General features: G+C 39.9%; 2 protein-coding genes across 4 annotated transcripts in view; one reads left to right on the top strand and one right to left on the bottom strand.

Moving 5' to 3' along the window:
• Positions 1-6,257, top strand: part of CTBP2 (C-terminal binding protein 2) — a 46,218-nt gene extending 39,961 nt beyond the window's left edge. Inside the window, exon 9 of one of the 3 annotated variants that reach the window (XM_063433728.1) lies at positions 6,078-6,257. In XM_063433728.1, coding sequence (XP_063289798.1) covers positions 6,078-6,183 — 106 coding nt within the window. In that variant the 3' untranslated portion in view covers positions 6,184-6,257. Of the gene's footprint in view, positions 1-6,074 lie in introns of all 3 variants that reach the window. The other 2 variants (XM_063433727.1, XM_063433729.1) reach the window with 2 other exon arrangements.
• Positions 6,258-7,305: 1,048 nt separating this feature from the next.
• ZRANB1 (zinc finger RANBP2-type containing 1) overlaps positions 7,306-24,348 on the bottom strand; it is a 64,228-nt gene continuing 47,185 nt past the window's right edge. Inside the window, exons 3-10 of the mRNA XM_063433730.1 lie at positions 23,175-23,362; positions 19,932-20,085; positions 16,960-17,031; positions 16,393-16,591; positions 16,050-16,170; positions 13,218-13,347; positions 12,187-12,416; positions 7,306-8,523 (exon numbers count right to left, since the gene is read on the bottom strand). Of these exons, the coding sequence (XP_063289800.1) occupies positions 8,305-8,523; positions 12,187-12,416; positions 13,218-13,347; positions 16,050-16,170; positions 16,393-16,591; positions 16,960-17,031; positions 19,932-20,085; positions 23,175-23,362 (1,313 nt within the window). The 3' untranslated portion in view covers positions 7,306-8,304. The remainder of the gene's footprint in view (positions 8,524-12,186; positions 12,417-13,217; positions 13,348-16,049; positions 16,171-16,392; positions 16,592-16,959; positions 17,032-19,931; positions 20,086-23,174; positions 23,363-24,348) is intronic.

Here is a 24,348-nt window from a genome sequence, read left to right as displayed (position 1 = left end):
TATTTCACATCAAATATTTTTTTTTTTTTAAATTTCAAATGAATTCCAAAGTGTGAGAAATTAATAAAGCAATTTTCATTAAAATAGCAATAAAATAACATGTATAAGCTATGATGACCCATGAGTACAACAGTACCCCCCATGTACAGGTTTGAGTGTTTTGGAAAGTTATAGGGTCAAATAAAGCGCTTGCCCATTTCAGTTTTTACACATTGAAAATTTGCCAGATTGGTTTGCTGGGCCTTTGTTGCCTTTGAGACTGTATGGCAGCCCAGAAATAAAAATTACCCCCGTCATGGCATACCATTTGCAAAAGTAGAACTCCAAGGTTATTCAAAATAGGTATGTCCACTTTATGACAAACCCTGGCCAAAGTTAGTGTTCATTTTATTTATGCATTTTTCACAAAAAATAAATATATCATACGTTTTACTCACTTGGAGTATTGTACGCAGTACTGGAGACCGTATCTTCAGAAGGATATTGATACTTTAGAGAGAGTTCAGAGAAGGGCTACTAAACTGGTTCGTGGATTGCAGGATAAAACTTACCAGGAAAGGTTAAAGGATCTCAGCATGTATAGCTTGGAGGAAAGACTAGACATGGGGGATATGATAGAAACATTTAAATACAATAAAGGGAATCAACATGGTAAAGGAGGAGACTATATTTAAAAGAAGAAAAACGACCACAACAAGAGGACAGTCTTAAATTAGAGGGGCAAAAGATTTAAATGTAATTTCAGAAAGTATTATTTTACTGAGAGGGTAGTGGACACATGGAATAGCCTTCCAGCGTAAGTGGTAGAGGTTAAAGGAATCCTATAGGGCCAGAAAAACCAACCTGTTTTCCTGGCACTATAGGCTCCTAGAGTGCACCCCTTCAGCCACTTACCCAAATCCAGCGCCGCTGTCCCTCAGCTCTGGGTTAGGCTCCGCCCGCATGAGACCTCCCCATAGGAAAGCTTTATTTAATGCTTTCCTATGGAGGAAATCTGATGCTGGAGGTCCGCCGAGGGAAGACTTAAAGCTGCAATGTAAACATCGCAGTTCTTTGGAACTGCAATGTTTTACATTGCAGCACTAGGTGCAAAAGGGGGGCAACAGCACACAGACTACTTCAATTAGCTGAAGTGGTCTGGGTGCCTACAGTGTCCCTTTAACACAGTAAAGGAGATTAAGCATGCATGGGATAGGCATAAGGCTATCCTAGCTATAAGATAAGGCCAGGGACTAATGAAAGTATTTAGAAAATTGGGCAGACTACATAGGCCGAATTCTTATCTGCCGTCACATGCTATGTTTCTATGTTTACTGCTCTAAAACACTCATTTCTGTTGAGCGATGTCTCCCCGAGTACAACAGTACCCCTCCACATACAGGTTTTATGATGCTTTGGAAACTTACATGGTTAAATATAGGGCTTGCAAATTAAATTCTCTGAACATTCAGCTAGGCAATAAATAATTAAAATCACATAATTATGTAAAAATCATACATATACACTTATAATTAAATATATATATTCTAAATGTGTTTAACATGATTACGTGATTTTATATATGGATCTGCCTGACATCTGAAGGCAATCTGTCAAACCAGCCGGTCTGAGTCATGTGATTGCTGTATCATCACAATCACATGACTCAGATGGGCGGGATTGGCTGCCTCTGAGAGTCGTTGGGGCATGCTAATGGGGCATTCTTCAAAAAGAGGACTTTAATTACATCAAAAAGGAATCTAACTTCCCATGAAATTATGTTTACATACCACTATATTTAACAAATACGTATTTGTGATATGTGAAAATTAAAATTTAGAAATCCACATCTCCTTATCCTGAAATCTTTGCTCCCTGTCAATCAATATTATATAGTCTCTTTTCCCTTTTGACTGACAGCTTTGTCTATGCAGACTGGCAGGTGCTCTCATGAGAAAATAATTTATTGAAAGTGCATTTGATACCAGAAAAAAGCAGGCCTTCTACACTTCATGCCTTCACTTATTTGGACACTTTTAAATACAATTTATTTGCCGATAGGTTTAGGAACCTGGATCCATGGTCCAGGTTATAAGGGACAGCAATTTTAAATCCCTATTTAGTAACTTGTGTTGCGGCATTGTATTTAGTGGATATAATACCAATGAAAACAGACGCATTAACTATACATTTTTTCCCATTGGGTGTAGAACTAAAATCAGTTTGTAAAAACTGGCCTTTGCAAGCCCTCTCTTCCTTTCCCAGCCCAGACTTTCTGTGACTGTCCACAATGAGCTGCATTGGGAAGTCAGTGATTGAACTAGTTGCAAGCCAGGTGCTCTGTGCCAGCTAAAGTGCTCTTGGTTTTTGGAGTGTTTCTTTAAGCATAAAACCAGAAAAGGTTGTCCAAGGTGCCTTCCATTCCCAATAGCTATCCATTATGTAACTTTATCAAGACAAGCACTTTGTCCAGTTGTGGTTACCACATAATGACAAATGCATATTGTTGGAAATTGAAAACAGGAAAAATTGACCTGCACAGCTACGGTTTAGAAAATACTGTAATCACTTCCCAAAGATCTCTTTTGTGATGAGGGCCTGAGATATTTCCTCTGCTGGATACACCTGAGCTTCATTAAAAGAGACTAAGTGCTAAAATGTATCCTCCCCCTTTATTTTGTGTGCATTTGCTACTTGCTCATCACTACTTAAAGGGATACTGAAGTGCCAGGATACAAACAACCCCCTCCCAGGTAAATAAAGGGTTAAAAACTCTCTGCCCCCTCCTCCGTCAGGAAAAGAGTGGGGTCTAATACGCATGCGCAGCAAATGCTGTGGGTGCATTAGACCTCCCCATAGAAAACAACTGAATCGTGAGGACGTCCAGCGTCAAATAACTGACCAAAAGTCAGTTTGGATTCTGGAAGCGCCCCCTAGTACATTGCAGCACTAGGTGCAAAAGGGACATTACACCCAGACCACTTCAATGGGCTTTAAAACTTTTTGTTCAAGCATAAAACATATCTAGCATAGGTTGCCAGCCTGCTTTTTCCTCTTCACTCTGGCTACAAAACAAACTTGAAGCACTGAAGCAAACTTTTCTCCATGAAAATATGTCATTTTCAGAGTCCGTATATTACAGATCTGGAATAATAAAACACATTTGGCCCTGTAAACAAACTGCTTCTTCATAACAGCAACCTGTTCAACAAACAAAACACCACGTTCCTTCTCTTGCCAGAGATTGCCACGTCAGTGGTGAAATATGCTGCATCTATAGTATGATGAAGGGTTACTGCACAATGGCGGTGGCAGGGCAAAATGCCAACACAAAGGCTGAAAGGGTTAACTGGTTTAAAGTTTAGACTCTGCATTATTTTTCAGATGTGTGAAATTCCAGTCCAAGAGTTGTGAGGGGAAAAAAAAAAATATAAACTAAACCCACAGCCGCGGTCAGTCTAGGAACACGTGTGCAGCATAACCTAGCCTAGGGTATCTCTTTTCACAGTTTTATTATCAACCTCTATCGGACAGAGCACTACATTATAGCATACCCAAAATCTATGAAATTAACATAAATGGTGCCCTTTAATTATTTATTTTTTTCTCATTTTTGGCATGTTTTGAATATTTTCCCTCTCAATTGAATCTATACTGGAATTATGGCTACTCCTACAGCACAAGTTTTCCCCATATGAGGTATGGATTACCACACTTTAGAAATATCCAACCCCTCCACCCCTAAGCTTGTTCAGAGGGAAACTATTGCAGCCATTCAGCCCTATCTTCACAAGTAATCCCTAGCAGACCTGTGCTCAAATGCCTTTCATCTGGTACAAAACAAATCAAATTCCTCTTATGCGACAACCCAAATTAATCTGTCAGATTTACCTGTGGAGTCTCTTTCAACAAATGTAGATTAAAGAAAGATTTTGATTCATTCGTACCAGTTTTAATACGTGCACAAATCTAATTTGTCATTTTTCATTAGATAACCGTGAATGATCGTTCAGAAGTATATACTGATCAGATTATAGTTTAGCATCTTGTAGGTTATTTTCTGCGTTTCATTAATTCTGGTACATTTCTAAATACAAGCACATCACCATTTTAGATCATTATAAAATACATTACTAAATCTCATCCACTGTTCACCCACCTCAACAGAGTTCGTTTTTGATAGACGTTTCCAGTCAATGGAGATTCTGAAACAAACCAAGGCTTGCCTTGCAATTCCATTCATGTCTTTGCTTCAGATTATTTGCACAAACAAAATTTTTATGGTGAGTGTTTCCCTTAAGAAGAGAACTTGCAGATTACACTGAAAACTATTTCAGACTCCTTGAATGCCATCTGCATAGTAGGTTTGTTAGATCGTCAGGAGCACATAGTTCCCTAAAGTATTTGTTTGCATGAAGGGACACTACAGACACCAACACAACTTTAGCTTATCTAAGCAGTTTTGGTGTATAGATCCTGCATCTCACTGCTAAATTCTCTGATATTTAGGGTTTAAATCACTGCTTATACAGTTGTAGTCAAACCTTTATGCATATGACTTAAACAGCCGTCCTAAACACTTCCTAAAAAAAGAGACCAAATGTTTAAGCTTCATTTACTGCACATTATTTAAATGTAGAATGTCTTATCTGCTGCTGTTACGAGCCTTCTAGTGCCTCCTGTTTGTGGTTAAAGGGACTCTTCAGTGCCAGGAAAAAACTGTTTTCCTGGCACTGCAGGACCCTACAGTGCCCCTCCCCCCATCCTCACATAGTGCGAGGACATCCAGCGTTGTTTAAAACACTTTTCGTGTTCTAAGAATACGGAAGTCCCTCTAGTGGCTGTCTGAGAGGCAGCCACTAGGAGGAGGACTTAACCCTGCAATGTAAATATTGCAGTTTATAAAAACTGCAATAATTACACTTGCAGGGTTAAGGGTGATGGGAGTTGGCAGCCAAACCACCCCAATGGGCAGAAGTGGTCTGGGTGCCTTGAGTTTCCCTTTAGACATTTAACTCCTGTTTTGTGGATTGAACTTTAAAGTTTGCCGATTAAAATGAAACCATTTTTTTCATGAAGTCCGTGTGAGTCACAGCCAGGGTAGGGGTGGCTAGGGCTGCATGGACAGAAACAAAGGTAATTTCACTTTTAAATGGCAGAGAATTGAGTAGTGATACTGCAGGGGCATGATCTATACACAAAAAACTTCATTAAGCTAAAGTGGTTTTGATGCTTATAATATCCCTTTAAGTTTTTTTTTTCTTTCGAAATTGGCACTTTTATAAAATAATCATCACTTTCTAAATACATTAGTAACAACTCCCAGCTGTCAAGCAGATAGCCGTGAGTGATTCCTTCTTTTCTCACCTTTAACTGCAGTTCAAAGTGGAAGTCATGTGGTCTCAGTGCCTCTGTATGACAAGCATTGTTGGTGCATTTTGGAGACTGTGTCCCAATGCTTTTCTAGGAGATGCAGCTGAGCGAACTCATTACAGATTGTGCATTAGAGCTGCAGCAGTGAGAGTCTCTCCCAGAGCTGGAATAAAGAGGAGTTTATTTTTAACCCATTTCAATGCCAAAATGGGGAACCCAGTAATCTAAACACTCCAACCCTTTCATAGGCACTATTCCATTCAAGCATTTGACCTACATACATTCAAGGTTAGAACATGACTTGCACCATCATCCTGTATTTTTCATTAACATAAATACAAAATGTATGTCAAAGGAAAATACAGGAATATATATTTATATTTTAGTGTTCCTTTAACTGCGCAGGTGCTGGATCACTGCCCGAAAAGTGAATAAAGCACATTAATATGAGTTACTTCCACTGCCCCAACTCATCCCATTGTTTCAATAGTGTTTCCTAGGCTATGGGATTGGATCATTTTTTCTCCCAGTAAAGAGACAGTTCCTCTTTTAAGGAGTCATTTCATTACCACAGAAATCTTTGGTTCTCATCAGTATTTCTCACAGAAATTGCAGCAGAACTTTGTGTGACATTGTAGATTAACTGAGTGAGTCTGGTCATAGTATTCTAGCACTACTTAAAGTACTCCATCTAATCGCTAACAAATTATTTCTTCCATCAGCAGATTCCCCACTGGTGTCCATCACATCAGCCAGCAAACCCACCGTCTGAGCAGAGATATTTCCACTTTCCATAACCTTCCCCGGGGAACCTGCCTGACCAGCAATTAACAATGAGTGCTGCACTTAAGCAATAGAAGGAAGAAAATAAAAATGAAAGGCAATGAAAAGGCATTTGAAAGTGGATTTGCGTGCTCAACTTTGGACAAAAAGAAAAGCTGAATAACCAGCCGTGAAAACCGATATTTAAACGTCATGAAGAATGCAAAGCCACCTTTAGTTTAGGTCTGGCTGGTTGACACTTCTGCAAATACAAGCACATTTCCCAGAGCCGGGGCTCACCATCATTCTAATATGGACCTGTGAGATTACCATACAGAAACCTCATTGATGGGGGAGGGGCAACCCAAAAAATTATGATCTCATGACAAGTAAAAAATGATTCTGGTTGCTTGTGAAAACATGGATCATACTAGAACATTCGCCTGATCATTATTAAAAGCTCAGTCATTCTATCTTCCAGTGGAAAAGAAAATTGTTATATTTCATCTTACTTGTCCTCTACCTTGTAAACAAATGGCGTAGGGATACTTAATGTGTTTGTTTGTCCAGTTCAAATGGCTCAGGAAAATCTGACTAGGTACATAACGGTCTTTTGTAATGATGAATTCCACCTTTTTAAAATCTTAAATCCATGTAGAATGACCATAGTCTTGCACTTCTATTTTCTTGTTTTTGTGTTCTGAACTTGGTTTTATTTGATGAAATGGACAATATATTTGGGCATGAGAAAGACTGTTCCAGACACTTTGAAGTGAAATATACTATAATTAAAAGAAAACAAAAAAAGTGGCATTGTTAACAAATTTAGCCCCTGACTTGCTTCCTGAGCGGTCGCTTTTGAACATTGATAGTTTTAGATGTAAACAGTTTCATTTAAGTTTGTCTTTACTGCCTTGAAAGATTAAAAACAAAACCCCCCAAAAACTTAAAAATTATATTATACAGTTCACACACACAAAAAGAAAAACAAAAATGGGTGTTGTGACAGAACACCAGAACCACACCACTGCTCGACCAGAAGCTACCAGGTCACGATTGGAACTATCACAGGTTCACCAATCAAAATCAGTCTATCAGGCACAATATAAGGACATAAGAATCCTTCTCTCCTTTCATAAGCACATCACATTCAAGCATTTGACCTACGTACATGAAAGGCTAGCACAGGACTTGCACCATCCTCCTGTATTTTCCTTTAACATACATTTTATCCAGAGAAGTAAATGCAACGCGACACAAAGAGCATTGCAGAAGAAGGTGGTTTCACAGCAAGACTATGTATTTGTGTCACATTCGCAATCAAGTCCAAGCTGGCAAACTGCACACAAATCGCTTTAAACCTAATTCCTGCATATTTAAAGAAGTGAGGGTGTTGAAGTTAGAGTGTTTATGTCAAATAAATATATAAAGTTTCCTGAAATTATGGGGGAGGAAAAAAAAAAAAAAAATATATATATATATATCTCTTTAGGTGACTATGGAAAGCAGAAAGCTTACATGGGATGGGAAAACCAAATCATTTTACAATATAGGGTGCTAGAAAGTAAACTAAAACCAATATACATTATTCTGGTCTGACATCCGAGACCAACACTACTAAGGCGAGAAGAAAAAGGGGGTAATCTTAAGTGTGTATTGCCACCTGGGTTCCTAAGATGAAATTATTATTATTAACCCTGTTAATGTTCAAGACATTAGGGCTTTGTTTTGTGAATATAAATATATATTCTCCATCCTAGTCTCTAGTAAATAACAGGGTTAAAGGTTAAAGTAGTATGTGGAGGGCATATTGTTTAAGCACTGAGGAAGGAGGAAAAAAAAATTGTCAGGAAATAGGAAAAAAGCAGGAAGTGAACAACCCAATACTTATGGGCTGGTTATGGGATTTTGTAATCTATGTTTCTTTTCCTCCCCTATTGCAGAACACATGCATTATACGCCAAGATTTACAGCCCAAAAGGGAGAGGGGGGAAAACAACAAACTGTTCAGTCTTTGATAATAAAAAGGATGTTTTCGATGGAGCTACAGGTGCTGCTTCCTCAAGGATTGGGAGGGTTGGAGCATCACTCCCCACAGTAGGTCCCAGGCAGATGAGGAAGGGTCCCTTAAACTCAGGTCCCAGTTTTAACACACAGCTGAGGCTGTTCCCAATATATACGTGCACATTCTCACTCATCCTCATCGTCTTCATCTTCCTCTCCATCTGACAAAGCTGTGCAAGGGCGTATCTGGCGATAGCCGTCCAACCATTTTTCCATCATCTGAGTCACCAATGGGTGGTTCCTACGACGGGAACTCTTTTGCATGGATACTAGCACACCACCTTCTGTAACACAACAGTCCAACCATTCTCGCAGGAGCTTTTCCTGCTGGTCCTCATTGCCGAGCTACAGCAGGAAACGGAAACAAAACATTACCTGAATGACTGGAAGTACATTTTACCAGAATATTGGCTAATAGCCTGTTCTTGTAGGTATGATTTAGGTTTACAGTGAAATTATGGATAACAATTCAGTATACTACCTGCAGTTACATTACTTATAACATAGCATCTATTAGCTTGCACCTGACCACGTCCCAATTTAAAGGATAGATGGAGATCAAAAATCAGAAAATACACCAGTTTCTAAATAAACAAGCACATCTCTTGCTCAAAATCAGAAGACCTGCTTACATTTTTTTTAAATAACCATAGTTTGTTAGCAACTATCTAAACAAATGTAATCCAGAGAAAATCATTAAGATAGTCATTTGATATTATTATAACTAGTATTTATATAGCGCCTTTTTCCCCAGAGGGACTCCAAGCGCGCTCTCGGAATTAACCAAATCGGCAGCTGAATATTAATAGCTATTGGTGTGGTACTCATTTTATCAACCTCAGAAGGATGAATGGCTGAGTTGACCTTGCCAGGATTTGAACCTGTGACCTTGCATTTTTGAACAAGCTTTGTAGTCTGAATTTACCAACTAAGCTACCTCACCGGTCTTGCAGATTTTTCACCCCAGCTTTTGCAATTACATGGAATCATAATCTGGATGAAGGTGTAAATTATACCATTATGCTCTACTTTAAAAAGACATTCCAATCATATAACCACTTCTGTTTGCAGTAATGGTTATGGTGCTAGGAGGCTATAGATAAAACTAACTACTTTCAGTCAGTTTCTTCACATGTTTATAAATTAACCCTAATCAAGACTTTCAAATCCATAAATGCTTTATAAGTTACAAAATGATGCACTTGGGACAAAGAACACAACCAAACATTCTGAATGGTACTATACTGCCATCTACTGTACAAAGATGGCACAAGATAGGGTTTCAAGTAACCTGTCAACTATGTGTCAATCAATAGGTCACCTGTAATAATGGTCATGTTATAATGGTCCCAAAAATTCTGTCCAAACACGGCAAGCATAAGCCATGTAGGGTCAGATCACAGCACACAGGTCATTGCGCAAAACTGTGAACCATACTATGTGTAAATCAATGGCTACTACCTGATTATCAAGCTTTTATGAGTGTAACTTGTGTCTTCCATAAACTCCTGTCCAACTCTGGTTTGGGAGAGGAGTAATTTTATCATTTAGCAGCAAAGACCATAATGAGAGGGTTGGTTGGTCTGCCTCAAGTTGCATTCAGCTTGTCCAAGTTGTTTTTAAAAAACACGCCAAAGTTAGAAACACAAACCTATACTTCCAACAGTCATGTCTGAGCGATTTATTTCAGGGGTGGGCCAGGAATCTAAAGTGACTTGCTTACCTTCTATACCCCCACTTGGGGGGGAGAGGGAGGGGGGTTGCCAATGCGCATGCATGGCAAAGGCTGCGCCAATCAGCATCTCCATAGAGAGAGTTACTTGTCAAAAGTGAAGGAGATGAATGTCTGTTCAGCAAAGATTGCAGGACCTCAACAGGAAGATCATTTTGTGGCTATTTTTGAAACAAACACTACAGGCGTTAGTGCAACAATTAGTGGAGCGCTATATGAATATAAAATAATGGAGGGGTCCACTTACCCCATCAATATAAATCTTATATTCCTAAGTGTGTTATTACACTCAATTGATGGGGTAAGTGGACGCCTCCATTATTTTATATTCATATAGCGCTCCACTAATTGGTATATATTCTATACCATATATTTTTTAAGTGTTTAAGATTGATCGTGGAAATAAGGGTATTCCACTTTATGTGTTGAGCTGCTTTTTGTTTGGGTACTATATTGTATCACTCACTATCCCTGAAGAGAGAGAGTTTTCTGTTTTTCTTTCAAGATCAACACTTTTCTGCCTTCTCAGAAAAGGCAGTGGTTTATTGGTTCTAGTGCAAAGAGACTCTCCCCACAGACTCAACAGTACAGCAAGCTGTAGTAGCTGTGGGCACTTACAATGTCCCTTTTACAGCAGACATATTGGAGGAAATAGGTATTTTAGGGATTATGCAAAATGATGTAGCCTTGTAATGGCCAGATTACTTGTAAAACATGCTAGTACCATTAAAATGTGTGCCTCTTTCTATAAGAACAGTGAATATTTGCGAATATTGATAGCCATTCACAGGGGTCACTGCTAGCACAAGGTCTACTGGGCTAGTTTGCCATGCCGCTTGGGTGACATTCTAATCAGTTTCTTTGTGTATACAATATCGCCAAGGGGGACAAGTGAATCAGCACACACAAAAAAAAGTTATACTACTTAAATTTAACCGAAAACCCAAGTGTACAGGGCTTGAAAAAGCTGAAACACCTTAACCAGTCATGCACGAAATGGGCCAAGATAATTAAATGTCAGAAATGCTGGAATACCTTCGCTACCAACCAAAAAAAATAAACACGTATTTAACAAATCTTACATTTTAGATCTCTAGATGCACTTATGACTTTGGCAATGTTTGAAAGGACTAATGTTAATTACTGTTACATACACCCAATTCCATAAGTGTGTTTGTTAAACTTGATCATACGGCACCACCGAGGACCTGGGGCATCAGAGTGAAAGGATTGGTCCACTGGAGCAGCCCATTGGTGGATTGGTAAGGGGAGCTGAATCCCGACAGGTGGAAGCTAAATGTAACCCCCTGCCCCCCAGGTGACTAGGGGTCCCCAAGCCCTTGCATCTGCCTAGTAAATAACTCCTAATTCCCATGGTATCAGGGATTGATCTACCAAAAGGCGGAGACCTAAATTGTTCTTTTTTCCCCCGGGACCCACCCCTAAATAAAAATGGACACGACACATGGACATTTCTTGTCCTACCTACCCCCATCACCCTAAAAATAGTGAGGGGGTAACAAGAAAACGAAATACCTGTTAAAAAACAAAACAAAAAAAAAAAAACCACAACATACCATTTGATGTCTTTTCAGCCCCCAAAAAACCACATAAAAATCCATAATACCCGTTGCAAAAATATAAAATACAATAATAAAAAAAAAAAAAAGAGTGCAAAAAACCCGACTCTAAAAAAGTAATCCATCTTCACTCATCAAGGGCACCATGCAGATTGCGCTCTGCAGGACGGGGAAAGGCTTGTAAAGCCTTCCCATGCCCTGCAATTTGACTTGGAGCACTCTGATTGGTTGATTCCAAGCCAACCAGAGTGCTCTGACAGGTAAATGAAGAGACTTGCCTATCAGAGCACTCTGGTTGGTTGGCTTGGAATCAATCAGAGCAAATCAATCAGTCAAATTGCAGGGTGTGGGAAGGCTTTAGAAGCCTTTTCAGGCCCTGCGGAGTTCAGTCTGCACGGTGCCCTTGCTGGGTGAAGATGGATTCCCCCCCCCCCCCCCAATTATTTTTAGGGTGAGGGGGTAGGTAGGTCTTTATTAACAAAAAATAATTGGGGGGCTTAGGGGATGACTAGGGGGACAATTAGATGTAGAGGAGTTGGGAGGGGGTTAAAAAAACAAAAAGGGATTCAACTAGGACAGTGCCGCTTTAAGCCTATCATCACTCACTAACCTCCCCACCCAGGACGATCATCAATAGTTTAATAATAAAATTGACATACTCAGACAAGGAGAAAAAAAAAAAAGGCATCATCTCACCTCTTGCGCAGACAGAAAATGAATATGCAGAAGTTTACGTTCACTGTCCACCAGTGGCAGAAAGGTAACCGTAACATCATCGTCTGTGTTTAGGTTTGCACCAGCCCCACGATTGTCATAGCCATCATTCTCCATGGCTACAAGAGCTGAGAAGTGGCCCCGAGTATAGCCCAAAGCAATGGGGCTTTTCCAGCAGAAACTTTGCTCCCACAGCAGAGGCAAGTACACTCCTAAAAAAGAAAGGGGTGCATAAGTTACGTCTCTCTACATACACAAAATCTTTACAAACAGAAATCGGAATTGCATTCGACGCATTATGACCATTGATCATTATTTCTAGCAGAGCAACATTAATGCTAAACTACTCTACAACAAAAACTAAGGCATGTTTTATTTTTCAACCATGTCACAACAGCATGTGTAACATGCCAACATACCCATCTCAGTGTGGTAATCCCAGAAAAAGACTGGTTGCCCATGGAATTTACACAGAGTGCTGATGTTCCCTCTGTCTGGCACTCTTAACTCCGGTGTCGCAAAGTACTTTCCTACCCACTAAATACTGCAGCTGTGGTCCCCCATCCCAAAATATAAGGATATATCCTTGGAAACCAGTTGGTAATTAGCACCCATTAGTCCCAGCTGCTAACAGTGACAACAATATTGGAAACAAGCCCTTAGGGTCGAACTGCATCACAATATTTGAGGTCACCCACCTTTCAAAACAATCTGCATAATGGAACAACAGTAATCAATATCTATACACATTCACACTTCTAAATCTCAATAACATTTTTAACATTTAGTGCTAGTTTTATTTTTGACACCTAGATGGAACCAGCTTTTAATAGATCATATCTCCTACAGAAGCAGCCAGATAGCACAATCTGATAAACTAGAAAACTAGTTACTTAACAGTTACTTATGAATTGCAAAACCTTTCTGATCAAATTGATTTACATTGTAGAGAACAAAAAATCTTTTTGGAGTGATTTTAAAGTCGAATCTATGGCATCAATAACAGGACATACCTTGAAAGCGAGTGTACCCCAGCGTCTCCCCACGAAAGCTCTTGTAATATTTCACTCCATACACTATGATTGGTCGTCTTAGTATGTGCGCAAGGACAAAAATGTGCGTTTGTTCCAAGCTTGCTCCGGGCTAAGCACAAAAATACAAAACCCCAAATAAAAAGTTATGCCATCAGATGGGCAAGTACTTAACGGCTAGCAAACATGTTATTCAATTCTTGCGTAATCAATTAAGATAAGTAGGAAAAAAAAAAATACATGAAGTACACATTCAAAAGCATGGTTTACAAACCTATTTAAACATTTATAATTGGAGAAAAGCGATCATTCTAGAGGGGACGTTTCAGTTCCAGCAGCCGAAAAGGTTTCTGAATACCAGTTAAAAACAAAACAAAAAAACACTAAAACAAAACACTCCTTTGTTAGCATTAGTAAGTTTTGTATGGCAAACTGCCAGTAACTCATCTCAGAAATATAACGGCCTAGATGTATAGACCAATTACAATGCGTGCATCCATTTGCTGACGTGCGTGCTGCTTAAGTGCTGCTATGGGAAATCTGGGAATCTAGAACATTAATACAAAGCAAGAAGAAAGCATGTGAGTGGTGAATGTGAAAGATGAGAGCCCATGCATTAAAGATCAGTAAAAGCTTTTTGACAGGAATTTGGGACTTTGTTCTCTTGGCATGAGGTAACAATTTAAAAGGACCAGTAATGGTTTGATATAAAATCATGTTTACGCACCAGGAGAAGTTTATCAAAGTATTAATACCTGCTAAAAGAAGCCATGTCGTTTATGGAAAGCCAATAATAAGCAAACCAGAGACTCAAAAAAAAAAAGGGGAAATGAAAAATCTACCCGAAATCAAGTAGATTCCTTTTAATTTCTTTATAAATAAGTCTCAGTCAAGGAGAACACAAGCTGGCATACACCTGGTGTGGGTAAATTCACAAGATTGCGAATTAAAGAAATTGCACATTGTAAGGTGCCTGAAGTGTGCAATTCCTTGTCAGTTCTCCCCAATTCCTCATTTCATCACGAGAATCAAGTATGAAAAGGACAGGCGAAAATGAATAATTAGCACTGGAAGAAGGCTTTATGGTTTTTAATTTTGTATCAATACATTTTCTTGTTGAACCATTTGGAGTCCTCTATCCTATCCCTTGGAAGTGGATCTTGTAGTCAGAAGTGGCACTCATGAGCCTTTCTTACAGAGCCTGGAATTTTAACCTCATCTCCCTGCTACATGTGTTTTACTGTTCACACTGCTTTTTTTGGTTTTGTTAGTTTTATTCTGTCATCAAAACAAAACACTAAACCCTCAATGAATACTATCCTAGCAACCTATTTTTCTACCCCACCCTTAGCTTTTGTGTCACATTTGTGCCAAGTTCCATAGCTTGCTTTTTACATATGAATAATTTATTACACTAGAATTACTAGAAGTGTTTTTTATTCTCTCAACATAGTCTCAGTTTAAACCTCTAAACTAGAAAAATAAAAACAAATTAGAATGTGGTAAACTAGAAAGATCTTGTAAGAAAACAGATGGCATGCTTTCTGAATTTTTCTTTAACCCCTTAAGGACACATGACATGTGTGACATGTCATGATTCCCTTTTATTCCAGAAGTTTGGTCCTTAAGGGGTTAATCTACAAGTGCAATGGTCAGTCTGGTGGAATGGTCTGGTGTTTCATCTCCCAGGAGCCAAAGTCAGTGCTGCACATGCGCGACAGTGCAACACTGAGCTCTATAAAAGATACCGCAAGACCACTGGATCCTCCACAGACCATGCCTTTACCCTGCAGCTGGGGGAAATGACAAAACTATATGGTAACTCAGTCTTTTGTTAAGCATAGGGAATATACAAACACAAAATAGTCCCTACTTTGACTTCATATATCTCTTGGCAGCATTGGAATTTCAGGGAGACTAAATTTTCTAAAGATAAAATCTTTATGAAATAATTTTAGAGAGAGGGGGAGCGAGACACAGACTAAATTGGGATTACAATTCAGTTTCCTGTTCTTTTTAGGAGTCACCAAGCTATGACCTCTGAATTCATCCATTTAGTCATAGAGCGCCCAATAACATGCCGTGTATTTGGCTCAGTCCTTTGCTCCTGGCACATAGTGTGGCTTTATAAACTAAAGCTTCCCGCATTATATTTGTCAAGCAATGTCTACAACAGATCGCTGCTCTTTTTTTGGATCAAAAGGATAAAAAGTAGCACAATAATGATGTTCTACATTATTGGTGTTTTAATAACTACGATATGTAATACAACATCTACTTAACATGTTCCATGGAGCATATAATGTAAGAAATCTGCAGAATTGAGCACCTAATTTGGCTTCTGTTTCCAACAAGAAGAGGAATGCTGAACGTGTTTGCACGCACTGTGTCAGCGTGCATGTAAGCACTCAGGTCTATGCACAGACTAGCAGCAGTACTGCATATGCCCAGAGGAAAGCATTCTTTTATAATTCATGCTTGGCTTTTGTTTAGCGACTTGTTGCTGTCGAGGATCTCCACAGAAAAAGTGTCACTTTAATTTGACCTACATGCAAATAAATACACCTAGAATGTGTGTACAGGGAAGGAAAGGGCTGGATGTTTGAGAGATGCACTTAAATCTGAAAACAGAATAGCATCATATCTATTGACACACACAGGAAAATAGCTATCCAGTTGCCAGAGAGATTTTCATCTTTTGTAATAGATCCTAGATCATGGAATAAAATAAAATGATGCAAACTCTTCCCTGAATTAGTCAAATGAGTGTACATTTCTGGTTTGGAAAGGTGGTGGAACACAGGCTCTCCTTACCTGGCTTGCTAATGACAGAATAAAAGCCCAGTCTTCCTGCCACTGTTCCTCTCGTAGAGAGAAATGTAATCCAAAGCTCTGAGAGTACCACGACTCCCACTCCTTCCATCGGCTGTAAAACCTGCAAACAGACAGTCAAAAGATGAACACAGAAAAATGGTTACAGCAAAAAGGAAATTCTAGCAGATGACAACCAACAAGGAAACACATGGCCTAAACATAAATGCAAAACTTTTCAATCTTTGGGTTGGTTGATCTGTGCATATGTTCAACGCTGAAATTGGAATTCTATAACTCCGTGAATATTGCTGTGAATGTATAATAGCACCTTTGCTTAACTAACCAGTGAGAGCAGTCATGAAGACTGTCATGCAGAGCCTTTCTTAGCACCGAGTCTTTGTCATAGATGCCCCACGTTGCTTGAAGTACTGAGTCTAGCAAGCAGTCTCCCGCCGTGCGGTTCCAAAGTGCATAAAGTCTGCTGTCCAGACGGGTGCCCAGCTCCAGAGACCAATTAATAATAGGAGATTCCTCCTCTAACTCTAGGATAAAAAAAAAAAAAAAATGTGTTCAGCACACAGGAATGGATTACACTGGCAATGAAAAGAATTTTAAAAATCTAAGTGATTTTCTATCTGGAGACTCTGAACACAAGTTTGTTAACTGCATATGTGCAACTTCAGACATTTTGGGGTTTGTCCAAAAAAATGTTGTATTACTGCTTCAAGTCTGCAATATTTTCAACTAAACCGAGTGAAGCTATTCGAAAAAGAATATATTAATACAAATTTGCCAGTTATTACACATTTTGAGCTCCTAAATTATTGGATCTATACTTGTTATGAGAAGTTTATATTTTGACCCAGATATACACCACCTGCTTAGTTTCAGCACACAATGTATTTATTACCTTTCTGCACATCTCGGTCCAGAACTTCATCAAAAAGCTTCTCTTGAACAGTAGGAGGCAAATCCTCAATATCTGATGAGAAACAAGACATGAATTCATTTTGATGGCATGCATTTCTAAACGACAAATAGCGACTTAAGGCTGTTCAGCCATGGATGAAGGGCAAATGCTCCATAAAAGATTACCTAGAATAATCTGTATATGCACCCCTTGTGCATTGGTGAATACCAAATGCCATACCATGTGCAAGCTATGGAGGCAAGAGATCATGGGACCTTTAATTACCAGAAAGCCTTAGGTTGCATACTCTTCCATGTTAATACACAAGTTAAATCTCACCATTTAACAGTATCAGGTCTTCCCCTTCCAATGCACTTCTCATTTAAATTGAACATTTAGTGAATGACCGTATACCACTCTGATGAATATTCAATCTATAAACCGTGCTGGCACAACAAATGTATCTTCACCCAACAGAGTTTCAAAATGGACAGAACAGCTGGGTGTGCAATAAACAATTTTAAAGTTACACGTTCAGCATCGTACAATCCTAGCAAGTAAATTAGACTAAGAATTATGGGATGACTTCATGCCCAGCCACTTCAGACCTGATATGTAGCCTTTACAGCATACGGAAGACTATGAAAGTTAAGCTCGAGAAGATAGGGTTTTTTTTATCCCTAGAGTTTCAAGCAATTTAGTTAGCACATCATAGAACTATAATTGTACTCTTTGGGGGCAGAGCCAGCGGCCATACTGACAGGACACATTTCTGTCATGCTCCGGGCGAAAATCTACAAAACACAAAATAAAAAAAGCTAATTTTTCAAACTTCTCTGCTCTGTTCATGTGAAGTATGTAATTTTGTTTTCCAGAGAGACCGACCGTTAGCCTCAATTCTCTGGAACTGTTTTGGGCATGGGACCATGTGCACGGTGGGTCAAAACTATGACCTCCAGGAAATTTCTGAACCACTTAACCGATCTGGGTGAACAACATATCCAAAAATAACCCAGATCAGGGCTATCAGGGGATGTGACTTATGGGGATATGTTGTGTTTTAGGGTACGTATGGTACTTTATAAACTTTTTTTTCTTTCTGGGGATGATTAAGTTAATGCATTATCTGCCTTAATTATATCACAGGCAGAGGGGAGGGATTGTGTACTGTATGTGGGAGTGTCATTCATTGTCACATTGGTTTGTACACTTTGTGTGCCTTTGCCCAACAAGGTCCACCTGGGCCTCACCCTTGTTGGGAAACCTGCATAAAAGGCCAGCTGTGGTTTCCATTATACAGACTTCTTCACCCTCAATATTGAGTTCTGACTCTTATTGGGGGAAACCGCTATATCACTTCCAGGGATTGCTATACTCCGTATACTCCCTTGGATAATCACTAGCTCTTTTAAGAGCTGTTCCTGTTATGCTCTCCTGGAGGAGAGGTATTTCCCACACGGTCCTGGATATCAGCGGTTGGTCCAGGGTAGGAGGAAGACGGCGAGATTCCAGTTAAGCTACGGCGGTTGTGGAGTCTGCGGTGCTTGTGGTGTCCGGTGCGGTGCTTATAGTCCTCGTCATCAGCTAGGAAGCATCCGTTGATGGAGGTGCCCAGTCGGGGTGCCAGGTGGTCCGTTACAATCCCCTTGTCCCAGGCATGGGAGGCAGAAGCAAGAAATATAAAGCTGTCAAACTTCTGGCAACCGATCTACTGTGGAGGCCACAAAACCCCCAGAGGCCTGTAATGGCGTCGCCATCGGATGGGCCTTCCCGAGCATCTAGTGATGCTTCCCTTGCGGAAAGTTTACCTGTGTCCCAACCGGTGAGAAGATATCCTGCCTCACCTCCCAAGTCAGTGGCACAGCAACCGGTCACGGAGGAGAATCTGATAAACCTCTTATAAGAGCTCTGCCGAAAAATTGCAGCCAACATAGGCTAATTTCGGAAGGAAATCAACAAAGTTTCAGCAAGACTACACACCACAGAGCCGTATCTCCAGCCTACAACACAAACTACAGGCACTGTACCATTCTCAGGCAAAAACTCAAGACCTTATGGCAGCCTTAGAAGATGAAAGGTGTTGGAGGAAAGTGAAAATACGCGGCTTGACAGATAAAATAGAGACAGGAGAACTCCCTAATTTCTTCCGCAGGCTACTTATCCACCTCTTCAGTATCAAACAGGCAAAAGCCATGCCGCTGGACGGCTGGTTCTGGATACCAAAGCCGACAAATTGTGACACTGACTAGCAGGGACATTATCGTCCGGTTTCAGCAGAGCCAGAACAGACTCTTATGGCAGCTGTCCGTAATAAAACACAGATTTTAGGAGCACTCTCTGACTTTCTTTCCAGATTTGCCTAAAGCCACCATGGACTGGAAGAGATACATGCGCCCCCTTACTAAGGAACTCATACTTCACAAATGTCTCCTCCGTGCAGGTTACTCACCCTTAGGTCTCAACTCCCTGTCACGGAGGCATCTTATGCTCCTAACCCCCCTACATACCTTGCTGAATGTTCTGCAGTACAATACGAGGGGATGGGATGCTCGGTTCTCACTTGAGATTATCTTGCTTTTAATTAACAAAATCCTCAATCCTATATTATATTATATATTATATATTATTTTCAAACAGCATGTATTAGATACAGGTGCAGTAAATAAATAGAACCGATGACTCTAAAAATTGGAGTGTGCTTGGGCGGGCTGATTGATACCGGTGCACAGGATTTCATTAAGCCAAACCTCATTACATTATGGTCAACCACAAAATAAATTTAAAAAAAATTAAAATTGTTTACCAATCAACCTTTGCCAAGCCACCACCCACACTGGACTACATGTTTTGGCCAAAAGTTAAAACGAACAGATGTAGCTAAATTTACCACCTTTATGAGGCATTTAAACAGATCAAAACACAAATCATTGTTCGGGAGTATTCATCAAATATAAATAATGAAATCATCATACCTGCAGGTAACGTGAAGGTTACCAGGTCTGTCAAAAAGTAACAGGCAAAGTCCCCTTTCCTCTGATGCATAGACGCCGCAATCTCCCTTCTTATTTGCTCAGTAAGCTCTGGACAAATCATGGCAGGGATACATTTAGCAGCATGCTGAGAAACCTGATGGAGGAAAAAAAGAAACACACCGGTATAAGTGCTTTGAAGTGGATAAAAGCTTACAGAGATCAGAAGAACAGCAATGCTCTGACTTGTGATTGGCTAAATAATGAATCTGTTAGGGACCAAAAACAAATTGTCTCAAAGCAAAATCATCCATGAAAGAACATATGCAGACAGGATAGATTTAGTTACGGCAGGTTCTTTAGAGCTACAGATATTAAATAGTCAAGATGCTGCACGTTGGCATAACATCTGCATTAGATTCACAGACAGAAGTCCCCTTTCAGTGGATGCTGTTATGACCCAGTTTGTGAGGGTCCCTGAGAACAATCGTGCTCTACCAGGAAAAGACGGTGTGGCATGCAAAAGGGCTGGCTAGCTACCCTCTAAACCAGAGACTTTTCTCCTGTAATGCAAATTCTCCCCTGCAGCTCAAAAGGAGTTAGGACAGGTACTAGGAAGATTCATTACAGGTTCATTAAAACATCATCAACAGAAGAGTTTTTGTGTGCACAAATGGTTAATCTAGATGGACACGTGACAAACTGAAGACACTGATTCAGGAATGATTAAGTCTGAAGAATATTACCTATGGGGAACGAATAGTATTATTACTGGTGTTTAAATAGCGTCAACTTCTGCAGAGCTTTATATAATGAAAGGGGGAAATTTTACAATAAGTCATTACAAAATGTTACAGGAACAATAGGTAGAGGAGGACCCTGCTCAGACAAGCATACAGTCTAGAGGAGTGAAGTATAAAGACAATAGGAAGGGAATCAAGGGGGACAGCAAACAAGGTGGGAAAGTAGCAGAACTGGAAGTGAGAGTCGAGTGTGGCCCTTTAGGAGGTGCAAGAGAAAGATTTGTGAAATAGAAGTTACTCTGGGAGGCCATAAGCATTTCTGGAAAGATGTGTTTTGAGGGACTTAAACGAATATTACTTATGGGGAACGCATAGTATTTTTATTAGTATTGTTGCACTTAAATAGCTAACATTCTGTAGGAAACCATCATAAACATTTAATATATTAGAGATTAGCGAGATTCAATGAAATACGGTATGTTTGATTGTTCAACATTCTTCCCTCCACTTTACGGTTCTCTGACAAAATTTGACCAGCATGGTCGACCATATATGTACCTCTCTCATTAGGCCAAGCATGTCAAACTCGCGGCCCACAATGGACAGCTTTGCGGCCCGGCGAGTACATGCCTAATTGCCTAGCTTTCCCCACATTGCAGGTGCCTAATGTGCTATAATTTAGGGGGGGGGACGGGACGACGACACGACTGTGGATGCAGCGAAGGAGCTCAATGTTCCTGCTTCTCACTGCTCCATCGCGCGCCGTCTGTAGTGATGCTGGGCGCTGGGATATGACGTCATATTCCGGCGCACAGCATCTCTAAACTGCAGCAGTGAGGAGCAGGAAGGAGATCCCCACTGGACCCCAAGAATTATTATAAGAATCCGTGCATCGGTCAGTGTGTGCGCACGCCTGTCAGTAAGTTTGTCGGTCAGTGTTGCATTGGCCGCGGCTGGACAGTGGAGGACCTTGAGGTGCACAGAGGCACGCAACGCCACATTCCAGCGCGATGTTGACTTGCTCCACCTTCACAGGGTGTCAAGAAGTAGTGGGAGGATCTGCTTTGGCACAGGGTGCGGACGGCGCTATTTGGGATATACAAGAGGCCGGGCTCCGGAGTCGCATACTGGCAGCAGCAATGTGAGTGGAGTCTGCTTGTTGGCTAGATGTTGTGCGGGTGGGCTGTTTTTTTTTATATATATATAAAAAAAACAGCCCACCCGCACAACATCTATATAGTACTTTTCAAAATAAACCTACGTTTTTATGAAAATATAAGGTTGGTTTTTTTTTGCGGCCCACATAAACTTAAACCTGGTTTATTTGTCCCTTCGGAGACACCATCAAACATACAAGTACATGTTCTACATGCACAGATGCCAGGCACCAATGTCGTAAGTGCCCTTTGATGTTCTGGTGTGTTGCTCTACCCCCAGTGACCTGGATGATTGTCATTGAAGGGTCTTAGGGATAACTTTACCAACAGTACCTCAGATTTGGGGAGCTCCCTTTTAACTTGGCCTCTTCCTGTGTGTAAACAAGGGGGTTATCATCCTCACTAATTTGCTTAGCGCAACACAGACATCCTGGTACCAGCTGTGTGTATTTACCCAGTACAATGATTGGTTCCCATTTTTCCACAGTAATCTTCCATCAGTTCCCTGTACTGTTTGCCATTCCTATATGTAATTTTACCGTCTAAATATCCTGCCTATTCAATAAACAAGTTGCCTTGTCCCTGCACTGTGCCTTGACCAGTGTTTAGCTATGAAGTTGGGAGAGCTATGCATCATCTAGTGGTGGGCTGGTAATTGAGGGATACCATGGAATACGATCAGGCTGCTAGGTGAGTAGCGTTGAGCTTGCTGTGGCAAGGAAACAAGTGATGCCATACAAGCATCAATTAAAACGTTGCTTTAAATAAATTAAACTGTATTAGTCCTTTTGAAAGAGTCTTAAATTTCAGCACCACATTTTTAATTTCTATTAAACAATGCACTCCTATTAAAATAAAGTAACACCTGAGAAGCAAGACCAGGCCCATTTAGTCCACTTTTCAGGCTGAAAACTGAAATATAAAAGTACAAAAAGACTATTTTTCTGCAATTGCCATGAAACCGATATATGCCCGAAATATAGCACATAAACTCAAATCAGAATGACAAACCGCAACATAGAAGTTTTATTTCACTCAAATAATATTTTACTATTTTGCCAAATCCCCAAACATTGTTCCCTTATTTTGGGTGTTAATGTATAATTTGTTTTCTTTATTTATTTTTAGACACGCAGTGTGAAATCATACAAAATACCTAAAAATGAATGAAGGGTGAGTTTTGCGCTAATGTATGAAGCAAGGGGAAGGGAGACAAATGTTATCTATTCTGAAAGCACCATAGTTTTTATAAAGAACACATTTTCAAAATAAGTATAACAGTGAGATCACTTTACACAAGAGTTTCACAGAATTTTATTCCATATCGAACGGGTGTTATCGCTCACCTCTGTCAGAAGTATAGCGAGCATGTCCTGCCTCTGAAAGCGAATTGACAAGTGCACCAGGGTGTAACCCACATCAAAAGCTGAAGGACGGTTCAAGAGACGAACTTCATCAGCTGACAGCTGTCTTGCGATATCTCCTCCTGAGGTCTTATAAGCTTCCACTGCAGAGAGATCTCCTTCCACCACACCTGTGGGACAGAATAAAAACAAATTTTAAAAAAGTCTGGAGCATGCTGGGTACAAAAACAGTCAGTCATCCGGCTTGCCTCACTGTATATTCATGGAAGGATTTCAGAGGTCCATATTATGGAAATCGTAACCAGATCCAGGCAAGATTACGTGGCATTCTCAGCAAATACTCATAATAGTAAGAACTCATGACTATTTATTGCTGTTCTGTCAATAAAATATTCAACCTTTGACACTTCCTGAATATGCAGACCCAAGCAGCTGGCATTTACTACAGTGGTATATAGAAAGTGTTCAATGTCAATATTTCCAAGAATATGATATTCTAGCCCTGTTCCCGATTAGAGCTTAACTATCCAGTTACCATGGTAATCTAAAGTATATGAGGGAGGGGGAGGGGGGGAATAAAAGTATGTTTTGCAAAGCTGTATGGAATTTGCACATGAAATGTAGTTGTAAATACAAATGTGTAAAAAAAAAAATTTAGAAAAAAAACTGTTAAGAGGATATCAATGTTATCTCCTTACAAATGTTGAGAATTATCGGGGTAAAATTTAAAAATTAAATGGTTATATTTATTTTTCATAATTTTGGTTTATTAAAATTTTGAGTGCAGGTTACATAACATTGTTGTTCGGGACAATGCATTGTATAACATAAGACAGCACAGCAATCACATTTCCTTAATACAGACATACACATTACAGATACATACAGTTTCATATTGCTTAAGTATAATTGACACATTGCTTCCTTTATGGTTTAGCTATGTTGTATGTGGTAGGTCCCCGAGTACTGTAGTGAAATTGTTATATTTTTGAAGATATATACAACTGTAGAACCGTGCAAACACTCAGATTGACAAAGATTACAAATAAAGCTTAAGAGAAAAAAAAAAAATAACATGCAAACATGCACACACACTGCCAAGTACCAGTAATGCATTACCACTGGTTCATGTTCATGAGGCAGGGGTGGGCAGCCT

The sequence above is a fragment of the Pelobates fuscus genome, chromosome 10 (assembly GCF_036172605.1).
Source record: "Pelobates fuscus isolate aPelFus1 chromosome 10, aPelFus1.pri, whole genome shotgun sequence".
NCBI lineage: Eukaryota > Metazoa > Chordata > Amphibia > Anura > Pelobatidae > Pelobates > Pelobates fuscus.
The sequence above is the reverse complement of the archived record's forward strand: the minus strand, read 5'-3'. Positions and strand labels throughout refer to the sequence as shown.